At 34.6% G+C, this 27,898-nt stretch overlaps 2 protein-coding genes and 1 long non-coding RNA gene across 3 annotated transcripts; all 3 read left to right on the top strand.

Moving 5' to 3' along the window:
• Positions 1-441: 441 nt before the first annotated feature.
• On the top strand, positions 442-3,809 carry LOC110418178 (Double Clp-N motif protein). Its single transcript, XM_021430825.1, has 6 exons — positions 442-896; positions 1,000-1,035; positions 1,202-1,311; positions 2,114-2,293; positions 3,294-3,421; positions 3,507-3,809. The coding sequence occupies exons 1-6, from the start codon at positions 691-693 to the stop codon at positions 3,537-3,539; spliced, it is 693 nt and encodes a 230-aa protein (XP_021286500.1). The 5' UTR covers positions 442-690; the 3' UTR covers positions 3,540-3,809.
• A 465-nt stretch (positions 3,810-4,274) lies between these two features.
• On the top strand, positions 4,275-19,470 carry CPSF160 (cleavage and polyadenylation specificity factor 160). The gene is given in 36 exon segments (XM_021430533.2): positions 4,275-4,940; positions 5,497-5,643; positions 5,812-5,965; positions 6,621-6,756; positions 7,187-7,332; positions 8,002-8,097; positions 8,261-8,313; positions 9,354-9,485; positions 10,169-10,220; positions 10,325-10,444; positions 10,751-10,885; positions 11,412-11,520; positions 11,523-11,545; positions 12,024-12,109; positions 12,311-12,344; positions 12,346-12,444; positions 12,700-12,756; positions 12,758-12,803; positions 13,331-13,447; positions 13,450-13,518; positions 13,689-13,742; positions 13,745-14,016; positions 14,018-14,134; positions 14,136-14,402; positions 14,404-14,475; positions 14,848-14,877; positions 14,880-14,933; positions 15,012-15,029; positions 15,031-15,135; positions 15,662-15,667; positions 15,998-16,228; positions 16,605-16,736; positions 16,848-17,024; positions 17,245-17,430; positions 17,892-18,277; positions 18,991-19,470. Coding segments are annotated over 36 exon segments (4,356 nt in total). The 5' UTR covers positions 4,275-4,617; the 3' UTR covers positions 19,106-19,470.
• A 2,341-nt stretch (positions 19,471-21,811) lies between these two features.
• Positions 21,812-25,145, top strand: LOC110418271 (uncharacterized). The gene is made up of 3 exons (XR_002445381.2): positions 21,812-22,113; positions 22,686-22,828; positions 23,289-25,145. It is a non-coding gene; the product is annotated as an uncharacterized LOC110418271 (long non-coding RNA).
• The last annotated feature ends 2,753 nt before the right edge of the window (positions 25,146-27,898 follow it).

Consider the following 27,898-nt stretch of genomic DNA (forward strand, 5'->3'; position numbering starts at 1 on the left):
AATTATAATTTTATTTTAAATTAAATAATTATTTAATACTAACAATCGATTAACTTTTATTAAAAATATTACTTTTTATTTTATATTATATAGTGTTGACATGGCATTTTAGCTTGATTTAGTAGATGATATTTTTACATTTACATCAATGTTGTGTGATATATTAAATGATAAATATTATTTTAATTAATGATAATTAATAAAAATAAAACTTTAATTAAATAAAATAAAAAATAAAAATTATTTAAAAAATTTCACTAATTTATGAGACTTTTAAATTCAAATCTTTTTGAAACTTAATCTATCCAAATCCATCTGCGCACGCGAAGAAAAGTCAGTAGGCCCCAATTTGACGTATGGGCCGAGTGATATGGAAATGGGCCCAAGAGCTTCATAGACTAACTCACTCCATTGGGTCACAAAGGACTTCGCAGGCCATTACAATAACTTTCTTTCGATTTTCTTTCCCCTTAGCCCCCAACCTCCGAAAGGCAAATTTCCAGACTCAACGTCCATCTCCACGGCTCTATCTATCTGCACCGTGAAAGTGAGTGCTCACTTGTCTCAGCCGAGAGTCTGCGCGAGAGTCTGAGACGCCACTCAAAACCAAATTTATAAACTACCATGAATTCATAAACTATTTTCGTTTCTCTTCAAAATCTCCATTATCTGTTTCTTGTTTCCCGTTAAATGGCTACCCACAGGCTCTCGTTTCTCCCGATTTCGATTTCCACTAGCCAGTCTCTCCCTTCTAAACGCCACGATTTTCGTCTATCCCTTCCTCTGAGCTCTCTCTATGGCAACAAGCTTTTGCTTAAAATTTCCGATTTGAGCCTTTTCGTTACCAAGCACCATTCCTCAACCACCGCCACGGTGTCTTTCAGCCTCCCTACTGCGTAAGTTTGTAGTAGATTTCTGCAATTTTACTTATTATTATTTCGGATAAATTCGAGAATTACCCATTATTTAAACCCTTTCTTTTTCTTGATTTTTTTGCAGGAAACCGGAGAGAGCACCTTCCGAGAAATCCCCTAAGTGAGTTAATAGTACTGTCGAATAATATGCTCAAATACGTATGTAAACGTATTGCACATGTATATATACGCGTATATTTGGGGATTAAGCGAGATTCTGTATTGTATTGATGGTTAGGCTTCTGTTTGTGAATAATTGTTTGGAATTGGGTCATTGTGGTGGTTAGATGGTCGGCAAGATCGATAAAGTCCTTTGCAATGGCGGAATTGGAGGCAAGGAAGCTCAAGTATCCAAATACCGGAACCGAAGCGCTTCTTATGGGAATTCTGGTCGAGGGTTAGTATTTTCTTTTGCTCTTTTAGCTCACTACTTGCTGTTGCAGTATCATATAACACAAATAAAAAAGTTCTTTAGAAAAGTTTCTTGTGGATTTCTAAGAAAACCTGTTTCCTTTGGGACTTTTGCTGAAGAAGTGTGGCTTCATAGCAGCCCTATTTGTAATTGGTTCCCATAAGATTGTACATAAGTGAGAAGGTGAGTTAGGTGGACTCTATTTTGAATAATTTTAACAGTTACATCCCCAATTTGATTAGCAATGGTAAGAGACAAGCATTCTCAGTCTTTCACTAATGCAGTGTTGATTATTGATGCCGAATTTTCCAGAAATTCTGGGACCAAGCATCATTTGTCTGCAGATTAAATGCTCAGATTACTTTTCCTTATATGTTATTGTTTCTATTATCTTCAAGTCATTGTATGATGAATTTATTATGCACACTTATGGGTTCTTAATTTGTTTTGGATCATCACGGTATGCACTGTGAAACAGAAACTTCTATATAAATAACCTGTGCTCTTAAAGCTAAGGAAGTAGGTAAGAGGTGTAAAATTATGTTGGGGAATGTAACTTGATATTCTGCTTAAAGCAAGATAAATCCACCCCAGTTGCCATCTGTAGAAAAGAAAGATATATTGTAAATGAGTTAATATAGACTAAAAACATGTATTATTTGTAAACTTAAAAGATGATGTCAGACAGTCTCTTCTTTAAACTCTTTGGTATTTGATAACTTTTCTAATGTTTGTGATATGCTCTTTTACCTGGTGTATGTCTGAAATGCCACTTTTTCATGTACAGGAACAAGCCAAGCCGCAAAATTTTTGAGGGCTAATGGAATCACGCTTTTCAAGGTGCGAGAGGAAACAGTGAACTTACTTGGAAAGTCGGATATGTATTTTTTCAGTCCTGAACATCCTCCATTGACTGAACAAGCTCAAAGGGCCCTGGATTGGGCAGTTGATGAAAAACTAAAGTCAGGTAAAATGATTTTCCTGATTCTTCATTTGTTACATTTATTATGCTATACAGAATTTTAGACGGTAGTTGAGTTGGTTATGTAATATATGTTATGATAGGCATGGACACACGGTGTAGCTTGATAAATGCAAATTTATTATGGTTAAACACCTGGCAAAATTTTGGCGTGGAGTTGATCAAATTCTTGTAGTAGTTATTTTTCAACTTTCAAAGGCAATTGGTTTAATGGGGATTTATGTTGAATTGATGGAAGCTTTGAAGACTGATTTGAAGATTAAAGCTAAAATGTAACTTTTAAATCAACAAATCTTGTGCGATTAAGTGGAATATTAGTCGCTGCTAATTAAATATGGAGGTGGGAGTTCTAGATCTTGGGTTCCAAAGCAGTCAGTTTGTCCTTCATAACTATGGTTTTTGACATTATCAGAAATGAGGAGGATGCAATAAATTTAGAGTTCCCTTTTAAGGAAGTTACCAGGTTGCAAAAATTAATCAAGCAAGACAAATGACCTGCACTTCATGTTTACTGATTTCCTGACAGTTGAGTGGAATCTAAATCTCAAAAGTACGCAGACTATGATTCTTAAGTTTAATGACTGTTCTAATATTAAAATATAAGGACGGCACTTGCCCTTTTGTATCGTTTTGCATGATGTGTATGAGTGAATTGGCTTGTGTTAATTTTGAAGTTCATGATGTACAAGTTTAAAATCATGTGAAGCAGTTAAACACTAAACTACCCTATCAGCCTTCATAAGATCTCTACAGGAGCTAACATTTACCTATGCCAAACTCCATATTTCTTCAACAGCTTCTTTTTCCTCCTTGCTCCATATTTCTAAATGTTTGAGATTCGGTATGAACGGAGTAGGCTGTAGTGAATAACGTAGGTTTTTTTTTTTTTTCATTATGTTATTCCTTATTTCAATCTGGCCATTATCTCATCATCGTTGAACTGTTACACCTTCATATCTAATTGAGATCATTGTGGCAAGTGCAGGTGAAAGTGGAGAAATAACCACAACTTACTTGCTCCTTGGTATTTGGTCAGAAAAAGAATCAGCAGGCTACATGATCTTGGCCACTTTAGGTTTTAATGATGAGAAAGCCAAAGACCTTAGAAAATATGTAAGTTTAAAGACATCTCTTTTTAATCATTGAGCAAGAGTCTTAGCAGCGTTGGCATTGACATGTTTTTGTTTATTTCATGCAGATTAACGAGGATATTGTCTTGAATTATAAGTAGGCGGTTAAAAGTTTTTCTGAATTTTTCAAGTTTGTACCAGCTATGAGACATGTTCCAAATGGTAGATACTTCTTGGTGGAGCAAGTAATGTAACTTATGATGGTTTTCTGCCCTCATTAGTGGTTCAAAGTTCCAACATCAATACCTTTTTGTTTTTGGGGAATTAACTAGAAATGTTAGAGCTTTATTTTTTCTCATGAACGCGTAAACTGTCTGCAGCAATGATGCATTTTCTTGCTGCTTCTCCAATTTGCTTGAGTTAGATCTTCATCTTTGTGTTACAAGTGGATTGTATCCACAACCTTCTCTTTTCTCAACTAATTCGAATGACTGGGAGACATTTCTGGTATCAATGGAGGTGAATCCAGTTTAGTCATGGTTACTTCTTATCCTTTTAAAAGATAACATTTGGGGTTAAACTATGATGCATCTTGTAACTCTACTCCATTTGTTTTTCTTTTTCCTCTACAGCTTATTTTATTTTTAAAATTCAATAGGTCAAAGAAAGGTAAAGATAAAAGGAGGATTGAATTTTAAACCTTAATTATGATTTTCTTATGATTTTTTATTGAATCGGGCTAAAAAAATAGTACTAAAATTAATGCCATACACAGGATATTTGTTTTATAAGCGTATTAATCTCATAACGTGTGCCTACTACCCAGTAGAATAGTTGAATAATCAATTTTCAACTTAATGATGTAGCCTTGGCCCTTCAGGCGCAATGAAATAAAGCGAAATCTTTTCCAAAAAAAAAAAAAAAAAACCCGAAAAGATTTTATGCAGGTTCACCATCCATTATTCACAGAGTTGTTTTCCGTTACCGACTAGCCATTTTCTTTTCCTTAGATGTTTTTTCCCCGCCTTTCATTAAATAACAGGTAGTAAAATAAATATTCCGAGAACTGAGCAGAGTGGTACCTCCCGCCAAACCCAAACCAACGAGAGGGTTTAAGTTCACTCTTCTCTTTCCCTCCTCACTCCCAAAACCCTAACCCCGACTGCCTTGTCTATTTTGCAATATCCGTTTCTCTTCTTTTTCTCCAATCCCAAAACCCTAGACCCTTCGACACTGAGAATGAGCTACGCGGCCTACAAGATGATGCACTGGCCCACCGGAATCGAGAACTGCGCCTCTGGCTTCGTCACCCACTGCCGTGCGGATTTCACGCCTCAAATTCCGCTCAACCAAACCGAAGATCTCGAATCTGAATGGCCTGCTAGGCGTGGCATTGGTCCCGTTCCGAACCTCATCGTCACCGCTGCTAACCTTCTCGAAATATATGTGGTCAGGGTTCAAGAAGAGGGCAGAAGGGAAGCCAGAAACTCCACGGAAGTCAAGCGCGCCGTGGTTTTGGATGGGGTCTCCGGGGTTTCTCTCGAGCTCGTTTGCAGTTATAGGTTTGGCTCCAAATCCATAAAACCTTTAAAAATATATGCAAATTCTATATGCCTATATCTATAGGGTCAACCTTTTCTTTTTCTTAGTAGTACTAATTTTTCCCCTCTCTCTTGTCCTTGTTTTTTTCGAGTGTAGGTGTTAGTTTGCTTAGTGACAATGATTTGGATAAGTGGCGGATTGCAGTTATTGTGTGCTGTTTGGTTATTATTTTTGCTACTTTTGTCTTTTGGTTTCAGAAGCTAACAGCAATTTTTTAAGAATGAAAAAAATTTAAAAATTTGAATTTCATGGATTGTTGAAAAAGCATATAATTTTACTTCTACATAGAACCGTTATGTTTGAATCAGTGTCATTCGTTAGCCATATACTTTTCATTTTTGATCAACATGGTTTTGCTTTTGCCTTACCGCTAAAAGTAAGTGATGAAAGTACCAACTAACTGGAGCTTTAAAATTTTCCCTTCTTTCTCTTTCCATGTTGTTTTGGAATGTTCTTGCTTGGTTTCTGACCTGCTGTGCTTCTCTTTGGTATTTTTTGTTTTAAATTCTGTTGCAGGTTACATGGTAATGTTGAATCTATGGCGGTGCTATCTATAGGAGGTGGTGATGGCTCTAGGAGGAGAGATTCAATTATCTTAGCCTTTCAAGATGCGAAAATTTCGGTCCTGGAGTTTGATGATTCCATCCATGGTCTTCGAACAACGTAAGGATATATGTTGAAAAGTGCTATTCTTACCCATTCTGATATGTGGAAGCTTTGTCACACTCCCAGTTTTTAAATTTCTTATCTCAAAACTACTTTTTTGTTTGATGGTCTGTTTCCTATATTTGGAAGTTGATACTTGCCCATTGCTGGTGATTCCTTTTCCAGCTCAATGCACTGCTTTGAGGGCCTGGAGTGGCTTCATTTGAAAAGAGGGAGAGAATCATTTGCTAGAGGGCCACTGGTAAAGGTTGATCCTCAAGGCAGGTGTGGCGGCGTTCTTGTTTATGATTTGCAAATGATAATACTTAAAGCTTCTCAGGTCTCTGTTGCTTCCTGTCCTTTTGAATTTATCATAGTTCACTTTCTCTATGTCTAATAACGCTAAGAACAGACTTCTCATGTGAAGGGAGAAAATGCTAGAACAATGAGTATCTCTCTCAAATTTCCTTTTATCTGGTTTGTGCATTTATTAGTGTGAGTTTTTACAATGTCAATTGTTGATTTCTAAAGGATAGCAAAAGTTTTGCTGTTTGTTTGATAGCATCTTGAGAATAATAATTTCACAGACGCTATATTCCTAGAAGTCGTGCATGTACTGATTCCTGCTTTTGTGGATGAGGAGTACTGGTGCCTATCATCATGCTTTAACAAGAATTCACTCCCATAATACAAAATATAATAACATTTGAATTGTTGGCTAGCCTGGACAAGAAAAAAGCTAGTATCATTCTTTTCAAAAAAAAAAAATTTTGGTAAAAGATATGAATTCTAATTAAATTCTGAAAAAAGTTATTTAAATTGTTGGAAAATCTTACAGTTATACATCTAAAATCACAACAAACAATATTTTAAAATTCAAATTCTCATGAAATGGGAGGGCTTTTGTGGTTGCTGATGTTAAATGGTATTAAGCATTCTTAAGAAGCCCTTTGTTTTTTTTTTTAAATCTTTTATATTGGATCTTTATTTGTCAGGCTGGTTCTGGATTTGTGGGAGAGGATGATGCATTTGGATCTGGAGGTGCAGTTGCTGCTCATGTTGAGTCATCTTCCATTATCAATTTACGAGATTTGGACGTGAAGCACATTAAAGATTTTATATTTGTGCATGGTAAGTTTGACCAACTATGTCTTATTGGTTTTATGATTTGTATTGGAAGTACTTGAACTGTAACAAGTTACTGTTCCTGTTGTTGGTTTAAATTTGCAAAAAATCAGTTAGTAGTTTGGAATTTGGGAACTCTCCATGTGGAGCATGTTGTCCCTGTTGGATTGTAGTTAAATTGAATTATTTTGCAGTCTTTGTTAGACTGTCACTTTCTTATATTGGCTATTGAAATTCTGTTGCTCAGAAGACTTGCTAGAATTCATTTTATTTTTTCATAACGTCATAGGTGAAAGGCTTTTGGTCATTTTTGATACAACTGATGTGGCTTTGACTAATTGCTTCTTATATTTTTGTTTGGTTTTGTTTTTTATTTTTATTTGAGCCCCTATTTGTTTCCTTGATCTTTTCTTACATTTAATTATGTATCATCTAGGGTATATTGAGCCGGTGATGGTTATCCTTCATGAGCGGGAGCTTACGTGGGCTGGGCGAGTCTCTTGGAAGCACCATACTTGCATGATTTCTGCACTTAGTATTAGCACAACCTTGAAGCAGCATCCTCTCATATGGTCAGCAGTTGTATGTTCTCAACATGATTAGGTCCATCTGTAAATATTTTATAACTATTAACAGAAATTCTTTGTTATATTTTGTGGACCCTAAGCTAAAAAGTCAAAATTGACTAAGATAGTTTTCTATCGAATAGTCTCTTCCAAAAGCCTTTGCTGTTGTGAATCCTTGCTATCTTAATTGAGCTAAGAGCTGTTAATAGTAAGTTCACGCATCTGTATTTACCATGGAGTTTAGATTTTGCTATTGATTCTTGATAACAAATTCATATGAAGTTTATATAAATCAATTTCCTTTTTCCTCCCCCTCTGATAAAAGAAAAAAAAAAAGACTCGTGGCCACTGGATATGTTCCCTAGGTAGAAGTGGATGCTCTGATTGACTATCTTCTCTGCGGCTTTTCATTTCAAAACAGTTGAGGTTGATGCAAACTTCCTTAAAACGTGAAAACTTCCAGATCAGCTGAAAAAACTTTTATTACTGCAATTATTGCCAGTGGATACTATTAAAAGTGTGGGGTGAACTTCTCTGTGCTAATCTGTAATAACACAATTATGAGATTTATCCTAAGTGTAAAAATTCTGAAATACTGAAATTTTGCATTTTGTTGTGCATGAGATTTGTACATAGTCCTTCCAAAAGCCATTTGTATGATTATTGATATCTTTTTTCTTTTCAGAATCTTCCTCATGATGCTTACAAGCTGCTTGCAGTTCCGTCGCCAATTGGAGGTGTTCTTGTGATTAGTGCAAATACTATTCATTATCATAGTCAGGTATACTTTTCTTTATGGTGTAGGCACTTGAGTTGGTCTAGCACTTTATTATGGGCTTATTTTTTCTTCAGTCCTTCTTTTATTTAATTTAGTGATGCCTGTTATCTGGGTTTCAAGTTTCTCCTTAATAATGTTATAACTTGCAAGTATCCTATTTGTGCAGTCGGCTTCATGCGCACTTGCTTTGAACAATTATGCTATTTCTGTTGATAACAGGTTCATGATGCTCCTCTCTCTCTCTCTCTCTCTCACACACACACACACACACACACAAATGCTTGCTCACATGGTAATCACTGACCTATACCCATGTACATGCCTGCAACTGCAGCCACACACTCTCTGTTTGTGATTAGGCTTTTTATGTAATTGGTTTATGCAACTTGTAGTTGTGTTTGCCATTAAAAATCTCAGAAAATTGGGATCTCCCTTCTAATTTTGGCCCCATTATATGATCCCAAAAATGTTCTCTCTTAATTAAGGGCTTAATAATGTTTATTATAGCTTGAATGAGGTCCTAATAGGTCGGACATCAAATAAAGACCTTAATCCAACATATTCTTGGAATTTAATCTTGACTTCTCTTGATATTTTTGTTGTTCATGTCACCTCAAGGTTGCAGCCATTCAATGCCCTTTACAATAATGGTTAGTATGGTAGGGTGTGATTAGTCATGGTTATGCATGCATGTCATAGGATGGTAGAGCATGCCAAAGGTGTCTTGTCAACATTACTTGAGAAAGGTGGAGGATTGCATATTCTGGTGTGTCAGATTAGTGCCTTAGGCTTCAGTCATTCTTGTGTGAGCATGTTTGTCACTGGATCATGTATGCTTATCTGATCAATTTTTGGAAAGAGCTGTTTGACTCTTTTGTATGCTTCAGTGGTAGGTTGTAATGTTGACAACAATGACTGATCACTGCATTGATTGAATAATTACCTTGCAGTGTCTTTATCATGGTGGTCTATTTTCTTAAAGAATTTAATGAGACAATGGTTAAATGTGTCAGCATCTAATATTCCCAATGTTCGATGCCTTGGAGAGATGGAAATATTTCCGTCTTATTGTTGTAACTGTTATATAAAGTAATTGTCTTTCCTCATTGCAATTTAATCTAAAGGACTTCGCTGTGGTTGTAATATGTCTATATGTTGATGAATCAGGTTCTAAAAATTTGTTTTTTCATTTGCTTCAGCTTCTTTTGAAGTCCCCCGTTAGACCTCATGCTGATTGTAGTTTGTTTTTTTCATTTTAGTCAAGAACTTCCAAGATCAAATTTCAGTGTAGAACTTGATGCTGCTAATGCAACTTGGTTACTAAATGATGTAGCCTTGCTATCAACAAAGACTGGAGAACTGTTGTTGCTGACCCTTATTTATGATGGGCGGTAAGTGTTTTCATTTGGTTGTCATTTGGATTTTCACTTGTACTTTGTTGTAATTTAGTTTCCTTTAAGCTGAAGAATAAGAACTCGGTCTTTTTTGGGTTTGATGTTACAATTAATTTAATTGGTAGACAATCATTGTTTTACATGGCAAAGTTGGTCATGGTGCTTTGTAAGGAAAACACAAATTAACAAGGTTTATAGGTTTCTGTGTTGGCTGATAGTCAAAATGCTGTTGTCTTTTTGATAAAAAATAGGGATATGAACATTAATCATCCAAAAAAGAGGCAGTGGTGAGGGCCTACCGTTGAGAACAGATAGATTTAAATAGGAATTATGTTGCAGGCATATGTCCATGTTGATATCAGATATTTGATAGCATTACTTTCTTAAGTTTTATTGATTTGTTACTGTGTTGTTCTGAAACTTGGTTTTTCCTCCACTGAACTCCTTTAATCTTAATTCAATTTCTTTGGTTATTGATTTCAGCAGTTTATAAATAAACTTCAAAAAACAAAAACTAGTTTTGTTTAATAAATATTTCCGCTGGTAATTTATTGACAGAGTTCAGAGGAAAATATGGCTTCTTGTTAAGATATAGCGCATTTTTTTGTTTCTGTAGTCATGCAATTGGGGAAGTTTTTTTATGCTGCTTGTTTGTTAATTCATTCTTTTCTCCTTTGAAGGGTTGTGCAGAGACTTGATCTTTCCAAGTCTAAGGCTTCAGTACTTACTTCGGTTAGTTAAACTGTTAGATTTTTCATGCTAATGCAGGTGGTTTTTTTTCTGTATTTTCCGGCCACTGACTAGTTGGTTTGGGAATTTTGCTGGAATTCATTTAGGACATTACAACTATTGGAAATTCATTGTTCTTTTTGGGTAGTCGATTGGGTGATAGTTTGCTTGTGCAATTCAGTGGTGGATCAGGAGCGTCAGCCTTGCCATCGGGTTTGAAGGAAGAGGTGCATATTACCATCAACTTCTATTCAGTACTTTGTATGCTAAGATTTAATTATTTTAACATATTGTTGATTGTTGGACTGTGTGGCACTCCAATGCTAGCATCAGTATTTGCTCGTTTACATTTGACTTTTTAGGCACTTTAAGTTGATTGATAATCTCACTGTGAAGTCCTGTTATCTCACGTCCCAAGAAAATCATGGCATTCTTTCAACTAATTTCACTATACATTTAAACTTTGTTCTTCACTAAATCTTTGTATTTGAGAATACTATAAAGATATTTATTCTGGTTTTTCATTCCTCTAGGTTGGAGAAATTGAAGGGGATGTCCCTCTGGCAAAGCGATTAAGAATGTCATCTTCTGATGCTTTGCAAGATATGGTTGGCAGTGAAGAGCTTTCTTTGTATGGTTCGGACCCAAATAACACTGAGTCAGCACAGGTGGTGTACCATTCTATAATTAATAGAGGGCCTTTTGCTGATTGCTTTAAGCTTTATCTTAGGAAAATTTTTTTTAAAAATAAGGGAGAGGAAAATCAAACTCTCCCAGGGATTAGAACAATCAAATAACTAAATCTATCTAACAATTGAGTATCTAAATTAGTAATAAAGAGCTTAGGCTAAAGACTTAAAGACTCTATCTTTGCAGTCAAAGTGAAAAACTGGACAATTGCTTCATTCCTGTGGAATCAGCTGCTGTTCTCATGATTTCTCATTTTAACAGTTCATCTGTAAAATTCTAGTTGTTCTGAAGTTTGTTTGTGTAATAGGTTCAACAAATTAGTTATTGGGTTTAGGATGTTTCACTTATTATAATTTGGACTGCAGTCACCAGCATGAGATGAATGCTATTTTTGTTATTTATTACACGTGTTCAATGTATCATATGCTGCATGGTTCATTGCAATTATGGTTATTACTTTTAGTCTTTCACCCTACTAATGTTTCCCTCCCTCCATGTGTGCAGAAGACTTTCTTGTTTGCAGTGAGAGACTCATGTAACTATGGTTATTGGCCCCTTTGAAGGACTTCTCAATATGGCTTGAGGATTAATGCTGATGTGAATGCAACTGGAATTGCAAACAAAGTAATATAGAGCTGGTTAGTTTGTGAGTTAGGATGCTTTTTCTTCTGTCGTCTTTGATTAATGGGTATGGAAGTGGTTCATGGAAAATGAAAAAAAAAAAATGGTGTTAGTGCAATTGACTGGATGTAAACACCCCATCCTCCCCAACTCCCCCAAAAAAGTCAACTGGAACATGTTCTCTGAACCTTCTTATTTTTGTTTGTTGTTTTTTTTTTCTTTGTATTCTGTATCTTGTGGTCATAAAGCATTTAATTTCCTCTTCTTGTATTGTGGTTTGGATTTTTTTAAATATTTTATTTTTTGTTTGGGTGGAGAGTGGGGATTGATTGAATTTGATTGGACTTTTTTTGAAGGTGTGGCTACTATCGAGCTATAGACATTGCCTTCAAGTTCTCTGTATTTGTATAGTGTGCATTTTTATAGCATTTATTTCTTTTTCTTCTTTGGAATTTTTTAATTGTGCCTGAAGTCAAGTCTTGGCTAATCTTTCAGGTGTGCTGTTCTGGCCATGGAAAGAATGGTGCCGTCTGTGTTCTACGACAGTCAATTTGTCCTGAAATGATTACCGAGGTCTATCCATACGCTAGCTCTGACTGAATTTTTCCTGATTAAGATTTTAATTGTTGATATCATTTATGTAAATAATTTTCTAGTTTGCATTGTTAATCATAACTATTCATTTTCAGTAGTACATATATCACATCTTAGTGCTGGAAAACCTCATCTGTCTACTCTGTGCTTGCATCATTGCATGCGCAATTTTGTCCTGCAGGTTGAACAACTGGTTGTAAAGGAATTTGGACTGTCTACCGACAAGAGCACACGCAGTCACAGTGCTGATTTGTCTAAAGTGACTGATGATGATGATGAATATGCATGCATATTGATTATAAGTCTGGAGGCGCGCACTATGGTAGTCCTTTTTTAACCTTCAATGCTTTTCACTTAATTCTTTATCAAAGTCAATTTAATTTTCCATTGTTTGATAATTAACATTTTAAAAAAAGCTTAAAGAGATTTTATCGTATGAAATCCAGACTTTCTAGATTTCAAATAATGCTTTGTCATTTTGCTAACAAATTAAAAAAAAAATTGACTTCTTAACTTGCAAACGGCAATCACTTTTGACTTTCTGGATTAACCACTTCCAGTTCCCTATGATGAACAGTGCTGTGAAACAGCTGATCTTTTGACAGAAGGTGACTGAAGTGTAGACTATTATGTTTCAAGGAAAGAACATTGCTGCAGGAAATTTGTTGGAAGGTGGGACAAGTTACATGGTCTGTATTGCATGAAATTAAGTGTATTTGCATGAAAATTAGTGTATTTGCCTTGAGTGTTGTGTCAAATTTCTAGATTGATGCTGTACATTTAGTTTTGTTTCTTTTGGTTGTTATTGTGTTTTTACTGTGATTTATACAGTTTATAAAGGGTGCTAAGTAAATGCTGTCTGCTTTAAATCCTTTCTATACCACTCTCGCATTAAGTAATTTTGCATGCCCACTTGCAATTTTACGGTCTAATAATTTTATGTTCAAACGTATAAGTCTTGAGAGTTTTATAGTTGAAACTTCAAAGTGAATTGGCATTGTTGTTCTAATTTGGCTAATTACTGAATTAACTTTTCATTAGTAGAATTTGAGAGTTTTTCTTGCTTGATAAGGTTTGAACTCTGTGCTGGAACATTGCTGTCTTTCCGCTTCTATTTCCATTTAGCCATGTAATATATTAGATGTTATGCTTCAACACTACTTTAACTTGTACTTTGTCTCATTATGTTTGCTTATAGGCGTGTCGAGTTATCCAGGTCTATGAACGTGGTGCTCGAATTCTGGATGGTTCTTTTATGACTAAAGAACTAAGTATTCCATCACCAAACTCTGAATCTAGCCCTAGTTCTGAGAATTCTACAGTAATATTGTTTCTATTGCTGATCCTTATGTGTTGCTAAAAATGACTGATGGAAGCATTCTGCTCCTTGTTGGAGGTATAGTTTCGTCATAGATGATTTTGCGCGTGGGCTTAACTTGTGAATCTGTTTACTTGCTATGGTTTATACCCTTCATAACTTGTCTTTACTGTATTACAAAACTGTACATCATCCTATTGCTTCCATTCTTGATTTCTTGCTGATTTTACTCTAACCTTGATTTTCAGATCTGCTAGTGCACTGTTCTATAAACACTCCAACTGCATTTGAAGGCTCAAAGAAATGGTATCTGCCTGTACATTGTATCATGATAAAGGTCCCGAGCCATGGCTCCGCAAAGCAAGTACTGATGCATGGCTTTCCACTGGCATCGGGGAGTCCATTGACGGTGCTGATGGTGGGCCACATGATCAAGGGGATATATATTGTGTTGTTTGTTATGAGAGCGGTGCTCTTGAAATATTTGATGTGCCAAATTTCAATTGTGTTTTCTCCTATGGAAAAATTTGCATCTGAAGAACCCGCCTTGTCGATGCCTATACACTGGAATCTTCTAAAGGAATTAGAGAAAGTGATTGATAAAAGTTCTGAAGAATTGACTGGCCAAGGCAGGAAGAGAGAAATGTTCAAAACGCTGAAGGTTGTTGAGTTGGCCATGCAGAGATGGTCTGGCAAATCACAGTCGTCCATTTCTTTTTGGAATATTAACGGATGGAACAATTCTTTGTTATCATGCTTACCTATTTGAAGGTTCAGAAAATGCTTCTAAAGTTGAGGATTCAGTTGTTGCACAAAATTCTGTTGGCTTAAGCAATACTAATGCTTCTAGGCTTAGGAATTTGAGATTTATTCGTGTCCCGTTGGATGCTTACACGAGGGAGATGTCAAATGGAACCTAATCCCAAAGGATTACAATTTTTAAGAATATTAGTGGTTATCAAAGGGTTCTTCCTCTCTGGGTCAAGACCAGCTTGGTTTATGGTATTCAGAGAACGGCTTCGAGTTCATCCACAGGTCAGTAATGTAGTTTGTCATCTAGTTGATAATATAAATAATTTAATGGTCTACTCAAATCGGCTTTGGATATAAAATACTTGGTAAAATTAGACTGAGTGACTTTTGGCCTGTTTGAGAATTGATGATTTTTTTGCTAATCTGTTTAATTTTTTTCCCAAATTCATTTTTTCATTAATAAATAATAATTTAAATGCCGTTTAACTTTTTCGTAGTTCAGGAAGAATGTCTGCTTGATTTTTATCTGGGACCCTATGAATGAAATCAATATTAAAACACTGCCAACTTGTTGACAAAGTCACATCCTTAATTGTTGTTTAATGTTTATGTGAGCAAGTGTGCTTCTCTCATTTGCTTGTTTCTTTCTGGCAGCTCTGTGATGGATCTATTGTTGCTTTCAACTGTTCTTACATAATGTCAACTGTAATCATGGTTCATATAGTTACATCGCAGGTTAGGTACTTTCATATTTTGAAGCAAATAGCTTTGCATACGGGCTAAAAGCGCTAACTCTTTTTGCATTTTTATTTTTCTAGGGTATTCTAAAAGATTGTCCAAATCCCATCTGCATCAAACTATGACAACTATTGGCCAGTGCAAAAAGTGATCCTAGCCCACCTTACAAGAATCAGAAATCACTTTTTTTCATAAATTATTTCTGTACATTGTAACTTACTAGAAACTTGATTCTCGTTGTTTGAGAATTCCACTGGGAGGAGGGCGACTTCCAGCATAGCAAGTGACGTAATACATAATTAGCTAAGAGAAGGAATATCTTTACGACGGCAAGTTATAAGTTTTTCAAGATATCCATCGTATAGCATGATTCTTGCGATCTTAGCGTCTTTTTTTATTTCATTTTAGTATGATACCAATATCTAAAGTGCTTGTTATTGAAACCTTTAGAAGCTAATATAGCCTACATATGGATGGAACTGGCATGCTGACTGTGTCTTTTCTGGCCACCACTGATTTGAAAATGAACTTACATTGTTGACAACTATTCATTCTGTTGAACTCTGTGCTTTTGGAATTCTGCAAACCTGCATGCATGCTATTCGCACCAGGTCGTTGATTTCATAATTCATACTCACGATAATTGGTTAGATTTATTAAACGTTTTAGCAGTTATCATGACTAAAGAATGAATAGGTCATGTTTTCTCATTTTCTTCTTAAAGTTATAGCTGCCAGTGATTGGGCATTTATCAGAGGCTATACATGTATTTCAATTGAATTTTAGTTAGGGAGTAAAATTTGCCTAAGCTTGTGCACTGTACTTCAATGAACTTTTAATTATGAAATTGTCTTGATATTCTTTTATCAAACTATGATGCCTTTCAATGCCAGGTTACTTCTTTTGCATAAGTGATAAAAATAGGACAGATCTAGTGCCTCTATTTATTTACTTTTTGGGTTTTCAAGAGCTATTCATCTGTAATCCTTTTTTTCTAAAAAAAAAAAAAGGTGGGGAAGAGAGGCATTGTTTCCTTAAGTATCATGCTAATCACTGATAATTTCAGGTTCATAAGCCTGTTAATCAAGTGCTATCTTCATTGGTTGATCAAGAAGTTGGCCATCAGATGGACAATCATAATTTGAGTTCTGATGAGTTGCAACGAACTTATACAGTGGATGAGTTCGAGGTTCGGATTTTGGAACCTGAAAAATCTGGTGGTCCTTGGGAAACTAAGGCAACTATACCAATGCAGAGTTCTGAAAATGCTCTAACTGTGAGAGTGGTCACTCTGTTTGTAAGTTTGGTTCTTTCCTTTGTTCTGGTTGTTTTAGTCTTGGCTTTATGTGCTTCACGCTGCTGGAGGAGGGAGAGTTTGGATGAATGATGAAATGCATAATATTGTGTTAGTCTTATAGCAAGCATCTTTTCTATCAAAGTTAGCATTTGAAAGAGACCATAATGAATTTATAAGTATTGGCTTAATATATTCTTCATTCTAAAAAAGACGGGACAAATTTGTAAGTATTGGCTTAAAGGGAAATACAAGAAATAGGACGAATCTGTCATGGACATTTCCTCATTGTAATTACTAATTAGCAAGTCTTTTCTGGGGATATCATTTCCCTTTTGCAGTTTAAAAGAATCTCTATTCATGCAGTGCTTTATTGCAGAATACCACCACAAAAGAGAATGAATCCCTTTTGGCTATTGGGACAGCTTACATTCAAGGAGAGGATGTTGCTGCTAGAGGACGTGTGATTTTGTGTTCAATTGGAAGGAACACTGATAATCCTCAGAATTTGGTACTGTTGGATTATCTGATACCTCAACTTGTTTAAATCAAATCTAGTCTATGTTTTGCTTGTGAAGTTTGTCATCTCCATTGAAGTTATAAATTGAATTTTATCCTCTAGGTGTCAGAGGTTTATTCAAAGGAACTAAAAGGTGCTATATCTGCTTTAGCCTCCCTTCAAGGTCATCTATTGATAGCATCTGGTCCTAAAATTATTCTACATAATTGGACTGGTAGCGAGCTTAATGGCATTGCATTTTATGATGCTCCACCATTATATGTTGTGAGCTTAAATATTGTAAGTGTTGCTTAACTTCAGTATCTTTATTGCATGCTTTAGGTGAAATGCCTGGATACCAATCTGACTTTAGTTGTGTTCATCTTATTTATTTTATTTTAATTTTTATAGATGAAGTTTTAAACTGTTTGCAGACTGCAAATGGTTCCTGGCGGCCGTTTGCCTTTTTTTGCTTCATTTTAATGCATTTTTTGGTTAATATGTATAAATCTAACTGCAGGTCAAGAATTTTATCCTTCTTGGTGATGTTCACAAGAGCATATACTTTCTTAGTTGGAAGGAACAGGGTGCTCAACTTAGCTTATTGGCCAAGGATTTTGGCTCCCTTGATTGTTTTGCAACGGAATTTTTGATTGACGGAAGTACATTAAGTCTTATGGTGTCAGATGAACAAAAGAATATTCAGGTTTAGTACAGCCATTTTTTCTGCAATTTTATTGTTGTAAATATATGTGTATATTGTAGTAGTTATTTTTCCGTGATAAAATATTTTTGATATAATGAGCTTTTAACCTTGTTCAAACTCCCCCTCCCTCCCCCTTTATCTAATGCTATTTGGAGTAGATGTAGCTACTGATCTGGTGCAAAGAATTACAAAGAAATCATGGATGATACAACGTGAGAGAATATGTGGTTATTCAATTACTTTACTGTTAAAATTCTGGGCATCTTCTAGACGCTGTGCTTGTTGACTCCCGTTTCTTTAGTTGAAGTTCTTAACTTCATCTAGCTGCGGTTTACTTTCTAATTTTTCATTAGGCTCCTCACTGTTTGAGCTATTTATTGAACCATTAATATGTTCATTCCTTTTTTATATTGCTAGTTGGTTATCATTGTTGAAAACTTTGATTTTACTGTGTGCCACAGATATTTTATTATGCACCGAAGATGTCTGAAAGTTGGAAGGGTCAGAAGCTTCTTTCAAGGGCTGAATTCCATGTTGGTGCCCATGTTTCTAAGTTCTTGCGGCTCCAGATGCTTTCTACTTCATCTGATCGAACCAGTGCCACTGCAGGCTCTGATAAAACCAATCGATTTGCTTTGTTATTTGGTACTCTGGCTGGCAGCATTGGCTGTATAGCTCCTCTGGATGAACTCACATTTCGTAGATTGCAGTCACTACAGAAAAAGCTTGTTGATGCAGTTCCACATGTCGCTGGCTTAAACCCAAGGTCTTTTCGCCAGTTCCATTCAAACGGAAAGGCTCATAGGCCTGGTCCTGACAGCATAGTTGACTGTGAGCTGCTTTGCCAGTAAGTAACATCTTTTTGTTTCTGAAAAATATTGCAGCAAGTATCATTTTCTGATATTTATTGAGTGCTAGTTTGAGAAAAGTTTGTTGCATTTTTGTATTCTTTCCCCTGCCCTTTGTGCTGTTTTCTGTCTCTGGCTACAGAAGAATAATAGGTTTGTGATTTTTCTTCTTTCCCAAGCATAACATTTGGCATTTATTTCAAGTTTTTGGTTGGTCTGCCTGACTGTGTATAAGAATGCATCACTCCACTAATACTCAAGACAAAATTTTCCTTCTGAAAACTAGTAACAGATATTATTTACTTTGTTTCTTTAAATTAATCTTCCATGCAAAATTCGTGAGATGTTCTTTGGAAGAGTCTCAGTTGCATTTTGTTAGATACTTAACCTATATCTTGAGCATGAGAATTCCTCGTAAATACAATTTTCTTAAATTCTTGACATCAATAGCTCATTTTCAGTACTTTAATTTCCACAAGATGTATAAAATACCTCATTCCCCACATCTCTGATCTGAGCCTTGCTATGAGAGTAAAGTGTCTGGCCTTGATGTGAGGTACTGTCTTACACTGTAATTGCAACAGAATCTAGAAATTGCAAGGTTCCCACAGGGAACTGCATAGTTCACATTGCTAAGGACGCCAGTGAATAGAAGTTGGCACCAAGAGTAGCATGAGTGCTGAAATAAATTTTTGTGATTTCTGTTTTGTAGTTACGAAATGCTTCCATTGGAGGAACAGCTTGATATTGCTCACCAGATTGGAACGACCCGTTCCCAAATTCTCTCTAATTTAAATGATCTTACTCTGGGTACAAGTTTCTTGTGAATGCAGCAGATATTAAGGCAAATATTAAAACAACATTGACTGAACCTAAATCATGATGGGCTATACCTGTTGCAGAATGACACCATCCAAAAGCTTCTGTAGATCAGGGTTGATATCTATATTTTATGAAACATGACTTGTTTCCTCCTGAGAAAGAGAAAAAATGTTGTTTAGCCACTGTACCTATCAAATTTGGAGTAGAATCTTGTATCTTAGAGCTAGAGTTCACTCTAATGTAACAGGACTGATGACAGATGTTGTGAAGAGTCGAGTACAGTCTCCAATTCTGTACAGCCTCCGAGAAACTTGAAGGTTTAAATTATTTATGCTGTACACTTATACATTCATAAATATGTTTCGTGAAAGGTGCACCGTGACTGAAATCTTTATGGAGATTTTTTATTAGATGCACCAAATCCTGAACCGGTGGAGATTTTAATTAGTGTCATTATCTCAACAATGCTTATTTTATTTTTACGATTTTTTACGTTCATCTTTATAAATTTACATCAAAATTTTATAAATATTTTTTAATTATAATTATTTTTATCTTTATTATTATACATTTATAAATTTACATTTGAATAATATTTGTTAAGAGAATATAAATGTAAATAATTAATTTTTACTGAAAATATATCTATTTTGTTTATATTGACTTGTTACAATAAGTTTTAACACATTTATGTTAATATGTCAACAATGCTTTTTTCAAAATTATGATTTTTTACTTTATTGTTATAAATTTACATCAAGATTTTTGAAGGGTTATTTTTCACTATAACTATTTTATCAACATTACTATATATTTATAAATTAACATTTGTACATGATTAAATATTATTTGTGTGAGAATATAAATGTAATTAATTATTTTTCACAAAAAGTATATTTATTTTTTTGAAATTGACTTGTGGTAACTCTTAAATATTTACATTAATATTTTAACAATATTTATTTCATCTCTATGATTTTTTATATTTTTTCTTATAAATTGACGTTTAGATTTTTAAAAGATTATTTTTTATTTTTATTATTATACATTAATAAATTAATATATTTTTTTTCAATTGTTATTTTAATTTTCGTTTTTGGTAGAAGCGGATTGACTGTGTTGACTGGCTATAATATTGATTTTTCATCTAAGGTTGCAATTTCATCCTATGAAGCGAATGGTCATTATTCCTTGACTTTATACTAAGGTCAAATATCATGATTTTACTGTAAAATTTACCTTGTTCACGTAAAAATCAAAATGTGCTTCAACTGGCAAGCTCGATCGGTTGGTTCAATTTGCATTGATAATACATGGTCTTTATTATTTCTCACCACGTTGATAGATGGTCATGGAGAAGTATCTAACAACGTCGTTACACTTGAAATCATGAAGAGTAAAACTCTACTGTCTTGGACAATCTTTTGTATTAATTGTCATTTAACCAATTGCTATGAATAAAATGGTTATGTAAATAATGAAAATGGAGTACATAATTTAATATAGATTTTTATGCACCTATAAGTTTGAAGAAGTATGGTTAAATAAATTATAATTTATAAAATTCAAAAAAAAAATACAATTTATGTTGATCTCATATGTTACTCTGTCAATTATTTTTCTCTATCCATCTTTCTTGTTTTGAAATGTACTAATAGGAAATATTTTTTTTAGATTTTTATTACTTTTTTCATTTTTCTGTATTATGTACTTATTTTTATGATTTTTTTTACTTTTTCATATAAAAAACATTAAATAGTTATATAAAAAATTTTAAATTTTATATAATATATATTAAGATTAATTATTTTAATTTTCATAAAAATAAAAAAGAAACAAATATTTAGATAAAAATTGTAATTTCTAAATCTAATATTAATGACTTTGATATATTTTTTAAATATTTTTGTTATTTTACATATAAGTAGGAATGCCTACTAACAACTAAAAGGCATAATAATAGTTATTATTTTTTACATGTATTTAAAATGAGTTAATTGAAAAGAAATATAATTTCATTAGTTACGAATTTTATATCAATACAAGATGGGATAGGTCTTAGTTATATAAATATGAGTTTTTATTATTCATCAAATATATATTTTGATTTGAGAATGTGAGTATGTAAATTTATCGATTTATTTAAATTTTATTTTAAAAATTTAAAGTTAAAATTGTACGAGGTTAAATTTTAAGTTTTGATCGTAGCCCCTCATTTGAACTTTGTTTAACAATTTTTATTATTTAATAAATATTCTACTAAATCTTTTCCAAAAAAAATCTAAAAGGAAGATTCTTAAAAATTCAGAGAAAATTACAAGTGAAATAAGTTATAACCAATTTTTATTATCTAATAAATATATTATTAATGTTTTTGCAAGAAAATTTAAAAGAAAGATCCATATAAATCCAAAGAAAATTAAAGGCCAAACAAATTATAATCAATTTTTAGTTGAAAAATTCAAAAAAAAATTATCACTTTCAATTTATTTTACGGGAAATAGATAAAATTAAAGGCCAAACAAACTATAACCAATTTTGAGTTGAAATATCAGATGAAAAATTTATCACTCTCAATTTATTTTATGGAAAATAAATAAACTAAACTGTGGTACTCCGGTTTCCGGCGTCCGCATATTTTTCTTTTTCAAAATTTAATTATTAAAATCAGTTCATATTGAGCGTCACCTTTAATTGACCGTTAGCTTCAAAACCCATTCCGCACATAATTTTGCTTCTGTCAGAGCCAGGCCTATCCTCGCCTTCCCCATGGACCTTAGTCATCACATTTCTCAAGCCCCAAGCTTCCCATCTCTCTCCCTTGCGCGTCGCCAAGCCGAACGCTATCCTTCTCAAGGCTCCACAGCCGTTGAGCCACCGCTGCAGGTTCAGTCGAACAATCGCCTCTGCGGTGAACACTTCTTCAGTTCAACAAAATTCGTCGACAAACGCCAGCGACGAGCCGCAGAAAGCTTCTGTTCTAACATTCCAACAAGCTATTCAAAGGCTCCAGGTTCCATGAACTACTACTACTTACATTTTTTTGTAAATTTTTTGAAAGAAAACCTACATTTCTTTTTGACTAATTTTTCACAAAATATAATAACTTGTGCTACTCTGGTTTCCGCGCGTACAGTGGTTTCCGGCGTTGTGGTACTCTGATTTCGGCGTCCCCTTTATTTTTTTTTCAAAATTTAATTTTTTGACGTCCCCTTATTTTTTTTTTCAAAATTTAATTTTCAAAATCAGCTCATATTTAGCGTTACCTTTAATTGACCGTTAGCTTCCAAACCCATCCCCCACATGTAATTTTCCTTCAGCCAAAGCCAGGGTATCCTCGCTTTAAAGTGTGTGCATATGGCATTCCTAATTCCTATTATATATTAAGGTATAGTGGTGCCAATATGTGAATTTGAAATCTTAGTATATGGTCTATTCCTTTTGCTTTTTATTGTGATTTGAACCATATGTAAAAGAATGGGTAATGTTTTCTATATTTTCTTATTTATAAAAAGATAGGGTAATGTTTTCTATATTTTCTTATTTATAAAAAGATATTCTTTTCCCCTTGTTTTATTAATGCAGGTCATGTTCGCAGACCTATTCGTCGGATTATAACCCTCCATGGGGATGCAATAGTTCCATTTATGTTTGTTGGAATTATGAGGTAATTGTTATTATGGGGATGCAATAGTCTCATGGTTTCACATGAACAAAAGAATATTCAGGTTAGTATGGCCATCTTTTCTGCAATTTTATTGATGAAAATATATGTGTGTATTGTAGTAATTATTTTTCGGTCGTAAATTATATTTGATATAATGAGCTTTTTACCTTGTTCAAACAACCCTTCCCTTCGCCTTTATCTAATGCTATTTGGCTTAGGTGTAGCTAGTGATCTGGTACAAAGAATTACAAAGAGATCATGGATGATACAACATGAGAATATGTGGTTATTCAATTACTTTACTGTTAAAATTTTAGGCATCTTCTAGACACTGTGCTTGTTGACTCCCATTTCTTTAGTTGAAAGGTCTTAACTTCATCTAGCTGGGGTTTGCTTATAATTTGTTATTGGGCTGCACACTGTTTGAGCTATTTATTGAACCATTAATATGTTCAATCCTTTTTTATTTTTCTTGTTGATTATCATTGTTGAAAACTTTGATTTTGCTGTGTGCCACTCAGATATTTCATTATGCACCGAAGATGTCTGAAAGTTGGAAGGGACAGAAGCATCTTTTCAAGGGCTGAATTCCATGTTGGTGATCATGTGACTAAGTTCTTGCAGCTACTTCATCTGATTGAACCAGTGCCACTGCAGGCTCTGATAAAACCAATCGATTTGCTTTGTTATTTGGTACTCTGGATGGCAGCATTGGCTGTATAGCTCCTCTGGATGAACTCACATTTTGTAGATTGCAATCACTACAGAAAAAGCTTGTTGATGCAGTTCCACCTGTTGCTGGCTTAAACCCAAGGTCTTTTTGCCAGTTCCGTTCAAATCGAAAGGCTTATAGGCCTGGTCCTGACAGCATAGTTGACTGTGAGCAGCTTTGCCAGTAAGTAACATCTTTTTGTTCCTGAAAAATACTACAGAAAGTACCATTTTCTGATAATTATTAACTTGAGCGCCAGTTTGAGAAAAGTTTGTTGCATTTTCATTTCTTTCCCTGCCCTTTGTGCTGCTTTCTGTCTCTGGCTACCGAAGAATAATAGGATTATGACTTTTCTTCATTCCCAAGCATTAACATTTGCATTTATTTTCAAGTGTTTGGTTGGTTTGCCTATGTTATCAGAATGCATCACTCCACTGAAACTCAAGACAAAATTTTCCTCATGAAAACTGGTAACAGATATTATTTACTTTGTTTCTTTAAATTAATCTTCCATGCAAAATTCTTGAGATGTTCTTTGGAACAGTCTCAGTTGCATTTTGTTAGATACTTAACCTGTATCTTAAGCATGAGAATTCATCATCAATACAATTTGCTTAAATTCTTTACATCAATAGCTCATTTTGAATACTTAATTTTGACAACATGTATAAAGTACCTCATTCCCCACATCTCTGATCTGAGCCTTGCTATGAGAGTAAAGTGTCTAGCCTTGCTGCGAGCTGCTGTCTTACACTGTTTTGTAGTTATGAAATGATTTCATTGGAGGAACAGCTTGATATTGCTCAACAGATTGGAACGACCCGTTCCCAAATTCTCTCTAATTTAAATGATCTTACTCTGGGTACAAGTTCCTTGTGAATGCAGCAGATACCAAGGCAAATATTAAAACAACATTGACTGAACCCAAAGCATGATGGGCTATATCCGTTGCAGAATGACACCATTCAAAAGATTCTGTAGATCAGGGTTGATATCTTTATTTTATGAAACATGAATTGTCTGCTCCCGAGAAAGAGAAAAAATGTTGTTTAGTCACTGTGCCCATCAAATTTGATGGAGTAGAATCTTGTATCTTAAGAGCTAGAGTTCACTCTAATGAAACACAGGATTGATGAGTGACATTGTGAAGAGTTAAGTAGAGTCTCCAATTCTGTACTACTATTTTATTCATTCACTGGCACTTTGGTGGCTGGCAGCCTGGAATCTTTTGCGAGAAGCGACTTCAGCTATAAACTGCAGTTGCAGTTGTAACTGATTCACTGTGAGCAGGTTTAATATTTTTTATATTCCAGGTGAATCGTGCAGTGTCAAAATGTTGCAGTATTTGCTTCTTGGGTCCAACAATTTGACCAAGAAATTGGCGGAATCACGTTGGGTGCAGACTACAGCTGCAGCAGAGAAAACAGGGTGTATTTTGTGTTCCGATGTAATTAATGGGGCCATCCCTACTTGAACAAATAGTATTAACCTCGCAGACATAATGAGATTTCCTCTTCTTTTTGGTGGTGGGGAGATTTGTATCGTTTGTAGCTTAACTAGGTGTTCCTTTTCCCCCCTCTTTCTAACCGAGGAAATCATATCTGCTAGAACATCATGATGCAGAAAATGCTACAGTGCGTTCAGCTATCTGTAATGTACATGCGAACTGCTTCTTTGACATCTCGATTCACCCAGTGTCAATAGACAATATTAATATTGAGTATTCTTACCCAAAACCCATTTCATAACAGAAGGTAATAAATGGACAGCCTACCAAATCTGCAGAATTGAACTCCAAAAGGTAAGACATCATTTTTACGTTAAAAGCTAATAATAATCCAACAACTCCCCCAATTTATAATGACCACAGAGCCAACTCGATCTTTAGTTGTTCAATAGAATCGCATCAGTTGGACTAGTCAAAACAGTAGGATGATCAAATGATACCTAAAAAGGCCTTTAAAAAAAGTGGTACCTAAAAACTCAAAAACTTTGTTACTTATGAGTCTTTGTCCAATTCAAACATCACGTAACTCTTATTCAAAATGTGGAGTTCTAATCTTCCTTTCTCTCAATATATACAAAGAAGGTATACAATGTTAGCATGGATTTTAGTTGCACATTCAATTGCAGCTGAAAAGCAAGGAATGAGGTTGAAACTGTTTGTATGGAGATGGCATAACAAAAAGAAGAGGAAAAAGAAGAAAATTAGAAGACCCAAGAGTTCGACATGATGGGAGACATTTTTCAGATAATGTAATTATTAAACGGGGTCTTGCTTAGAGAATCTGAAATAATTGTGGAACACATGTATGACTTCAATCATCACATGATTACTATATATGATACCTTAATTAAGTTTAGCCACTGATGACTCAACGCACCTACAATAATTAATTGCTTGGATTTAGTAACAGGATGGAATTTAAGACTTTTCCGCCAGAAAAGACTCGAAAGCTCAACCTCCATTAGGGCAGATCAATCAATCCCACCCCACAGCTTCTCTTGACTTTAATCTTCCCCAGAGCCAGCCACAAAATAGATTTTACTATTTTACTGCCGTGTACGAAGATGGGCCTGGGCCTCATGCACGTGCGTGTGGGTAAATAATTCGGTCTACCACGTACGTACAATGATGATGACACACGTGCACATAGTTCATCAATTGAGGTGCAAGGGCGCAAGGCAAAGGGGAGTGAAAGAGAGCATCATCTCTTAACAGATGTTTCTAAAGTGTTTCGTTATGGGACCATTTTCTTTAGGGAATGTCCTGCAAAAGTGGAACAATGCTCCTTCATTTCTGATCAATGAGACCTCTTCTTCTGTCTACTCTCCTTACCAATATTATTCTAAACATTTTCTATTTTGTTTGCATCATATGCGTTTTCTCTTTTTCCCTTCTTTTTTTTTTTTCCTTCTTTTTGGAGGGTGATGGGGTTTTCTTGTATCAGAATTTAAAGGCTAATTTTCCAAAAGCACTCTTAGTGGGATCTTACTAATGCACACTTACAATTAGGTCCCCCATCAACAAGAGGCCAAAGAGAGCCTTTCACTTCCTCGTTTATGCCTTAAAAGAAAGTCTTCAAATGGGTCCTAGCCATGGTCTGACCCGGGTGGACTCGACCGGTTGGGTGAGCCAAATTAATATCTAGTCCATTGATTTCGATGATCAGATGGGATTCCATTTTGGCTATGAGTGGTATGGGTTTAGACCCACCAACAAGTTCAACAGTCCTTGTTGATTTTATCTTTAAGCTTCCGGTATTTTGCTCCTTTCAAGTGGGAGGAATGGCATGGTCAATGTCTCTAGAAAATGCAGGCAGGATCACATGTAAGATGAGTTTTTATTTTCCTCGAAAGCTAATTTCTTTACAAGCAACAAGTCGTAAGAAAAACAGTTCCTGTATATTTGTGATCACGCACTATAACAAGGTGCGATTATGTTCACAGCTCGTTGTCGGTGAAAGGGAACGAACTTGTCAAATGTCATCCAGCTAGTTGACTATGCATACCGATGCATGAAAATGTAACGCCGTGGAGTAGTTAGGACTTTTTCCTTTCAATCTCTTTCAATCTTTAAAATAATTCCAGAAGGCACTATGAAGAGTTCTAGATCATTCTTTTCTTGCCTAAACATTGCACATCTACTAGTTATTTCCCTTTCAGGGTATATATATACTTATGTAATCAATAAAACGAATTGGTTGATACTTGGTAGTGCCTAAACTCTAAAACAACAAAAATGTTGATGTAGTCCCTTGATGTTTCCTTATGAAGGTGGTTGACTATTTCCCATATTACAAGTTTTGTATAGAAAACAAGTGCATTCATGCATCATTAAATTCTTAACAGATTCAATGTTCAAAAGGAGGCCACCGAGAACCAAAGTCGATCCATGCAGATTCCCAAGCACTAATTAATTTATATATTTATAACCGAAAAATTAATCCAAAAATTTTTGATTATTTCCTTCAAAGAGACAAATTCCTCAGCACACCACAACTCAAAAATAAACTTGAGATGATTGGCTATATATTTACAATTACTTTCACTTGACGCATATATTTAAACTCAGATGGTAATTATCAATTAAAAGATTTTAAAATTTATAAATTTTAAATTCATGCTTTATAATGTGTGAATTCGATCAAATTTTATGTAAGTTTATCCTTTGTTTAGTTTATTTATTGCTTTTTTATCTCGCATGTAATGATTATGTCGTATATATTGAGAATTCTTAGATTGTGATTGTAATTTTTACTTAATTATAAATATTATTTTTATCAAAAATATTGATACTTCAATGCTAATTTAAGAAGTAATTGGATAAACAATAATGCATGCATGATGGTATACCTTCAAAATATGTTTACATTTGGACCCATGCATTTTCTTAGAATGTAGTCATTATGTTATTTA

This window comes from Theobroma umbraticum, unplaced genomic scaffold (assembly GCF_002168275.2).
Source record: "Theobroma umbraticum cultivar Fairchild unplaced genomic scaffold, ASM216827v3 scaffold_50.0, whole genome shotgun sequence".
NCBI classification, from domain to species: Eukaryota; Viridiplantae; Streptophyta; class Magnoliopsida; order Malvales; family Malvaceae; genus Theobroma; species Theobroma umbraticum.

Bases quoted from the DNA above. Each gene is read 5' to 3' on its own strand.
- LOC110418178 (XM_021430825.1), top strand. From the start codon at position 691: ATGGCTACCCACAGGCTCTCGTTTCTCCCGATTTCGATTTCCACTAGC. The intron at 1,312-2,113 runs GTTAGTATTTTC...TTTCATGTACAG, and splicing joins TATGGGAATTCTGGTCGAGG to GAACAAGCCAAGCCGCAAAA. The intron at 3,422-3,506 runs GTAAGTTTAAAG...TATTTCATGCAG, and splicing joins CCAAAGACCTTAGAAAATAT to ATTAACGAGGATATTGTCTT.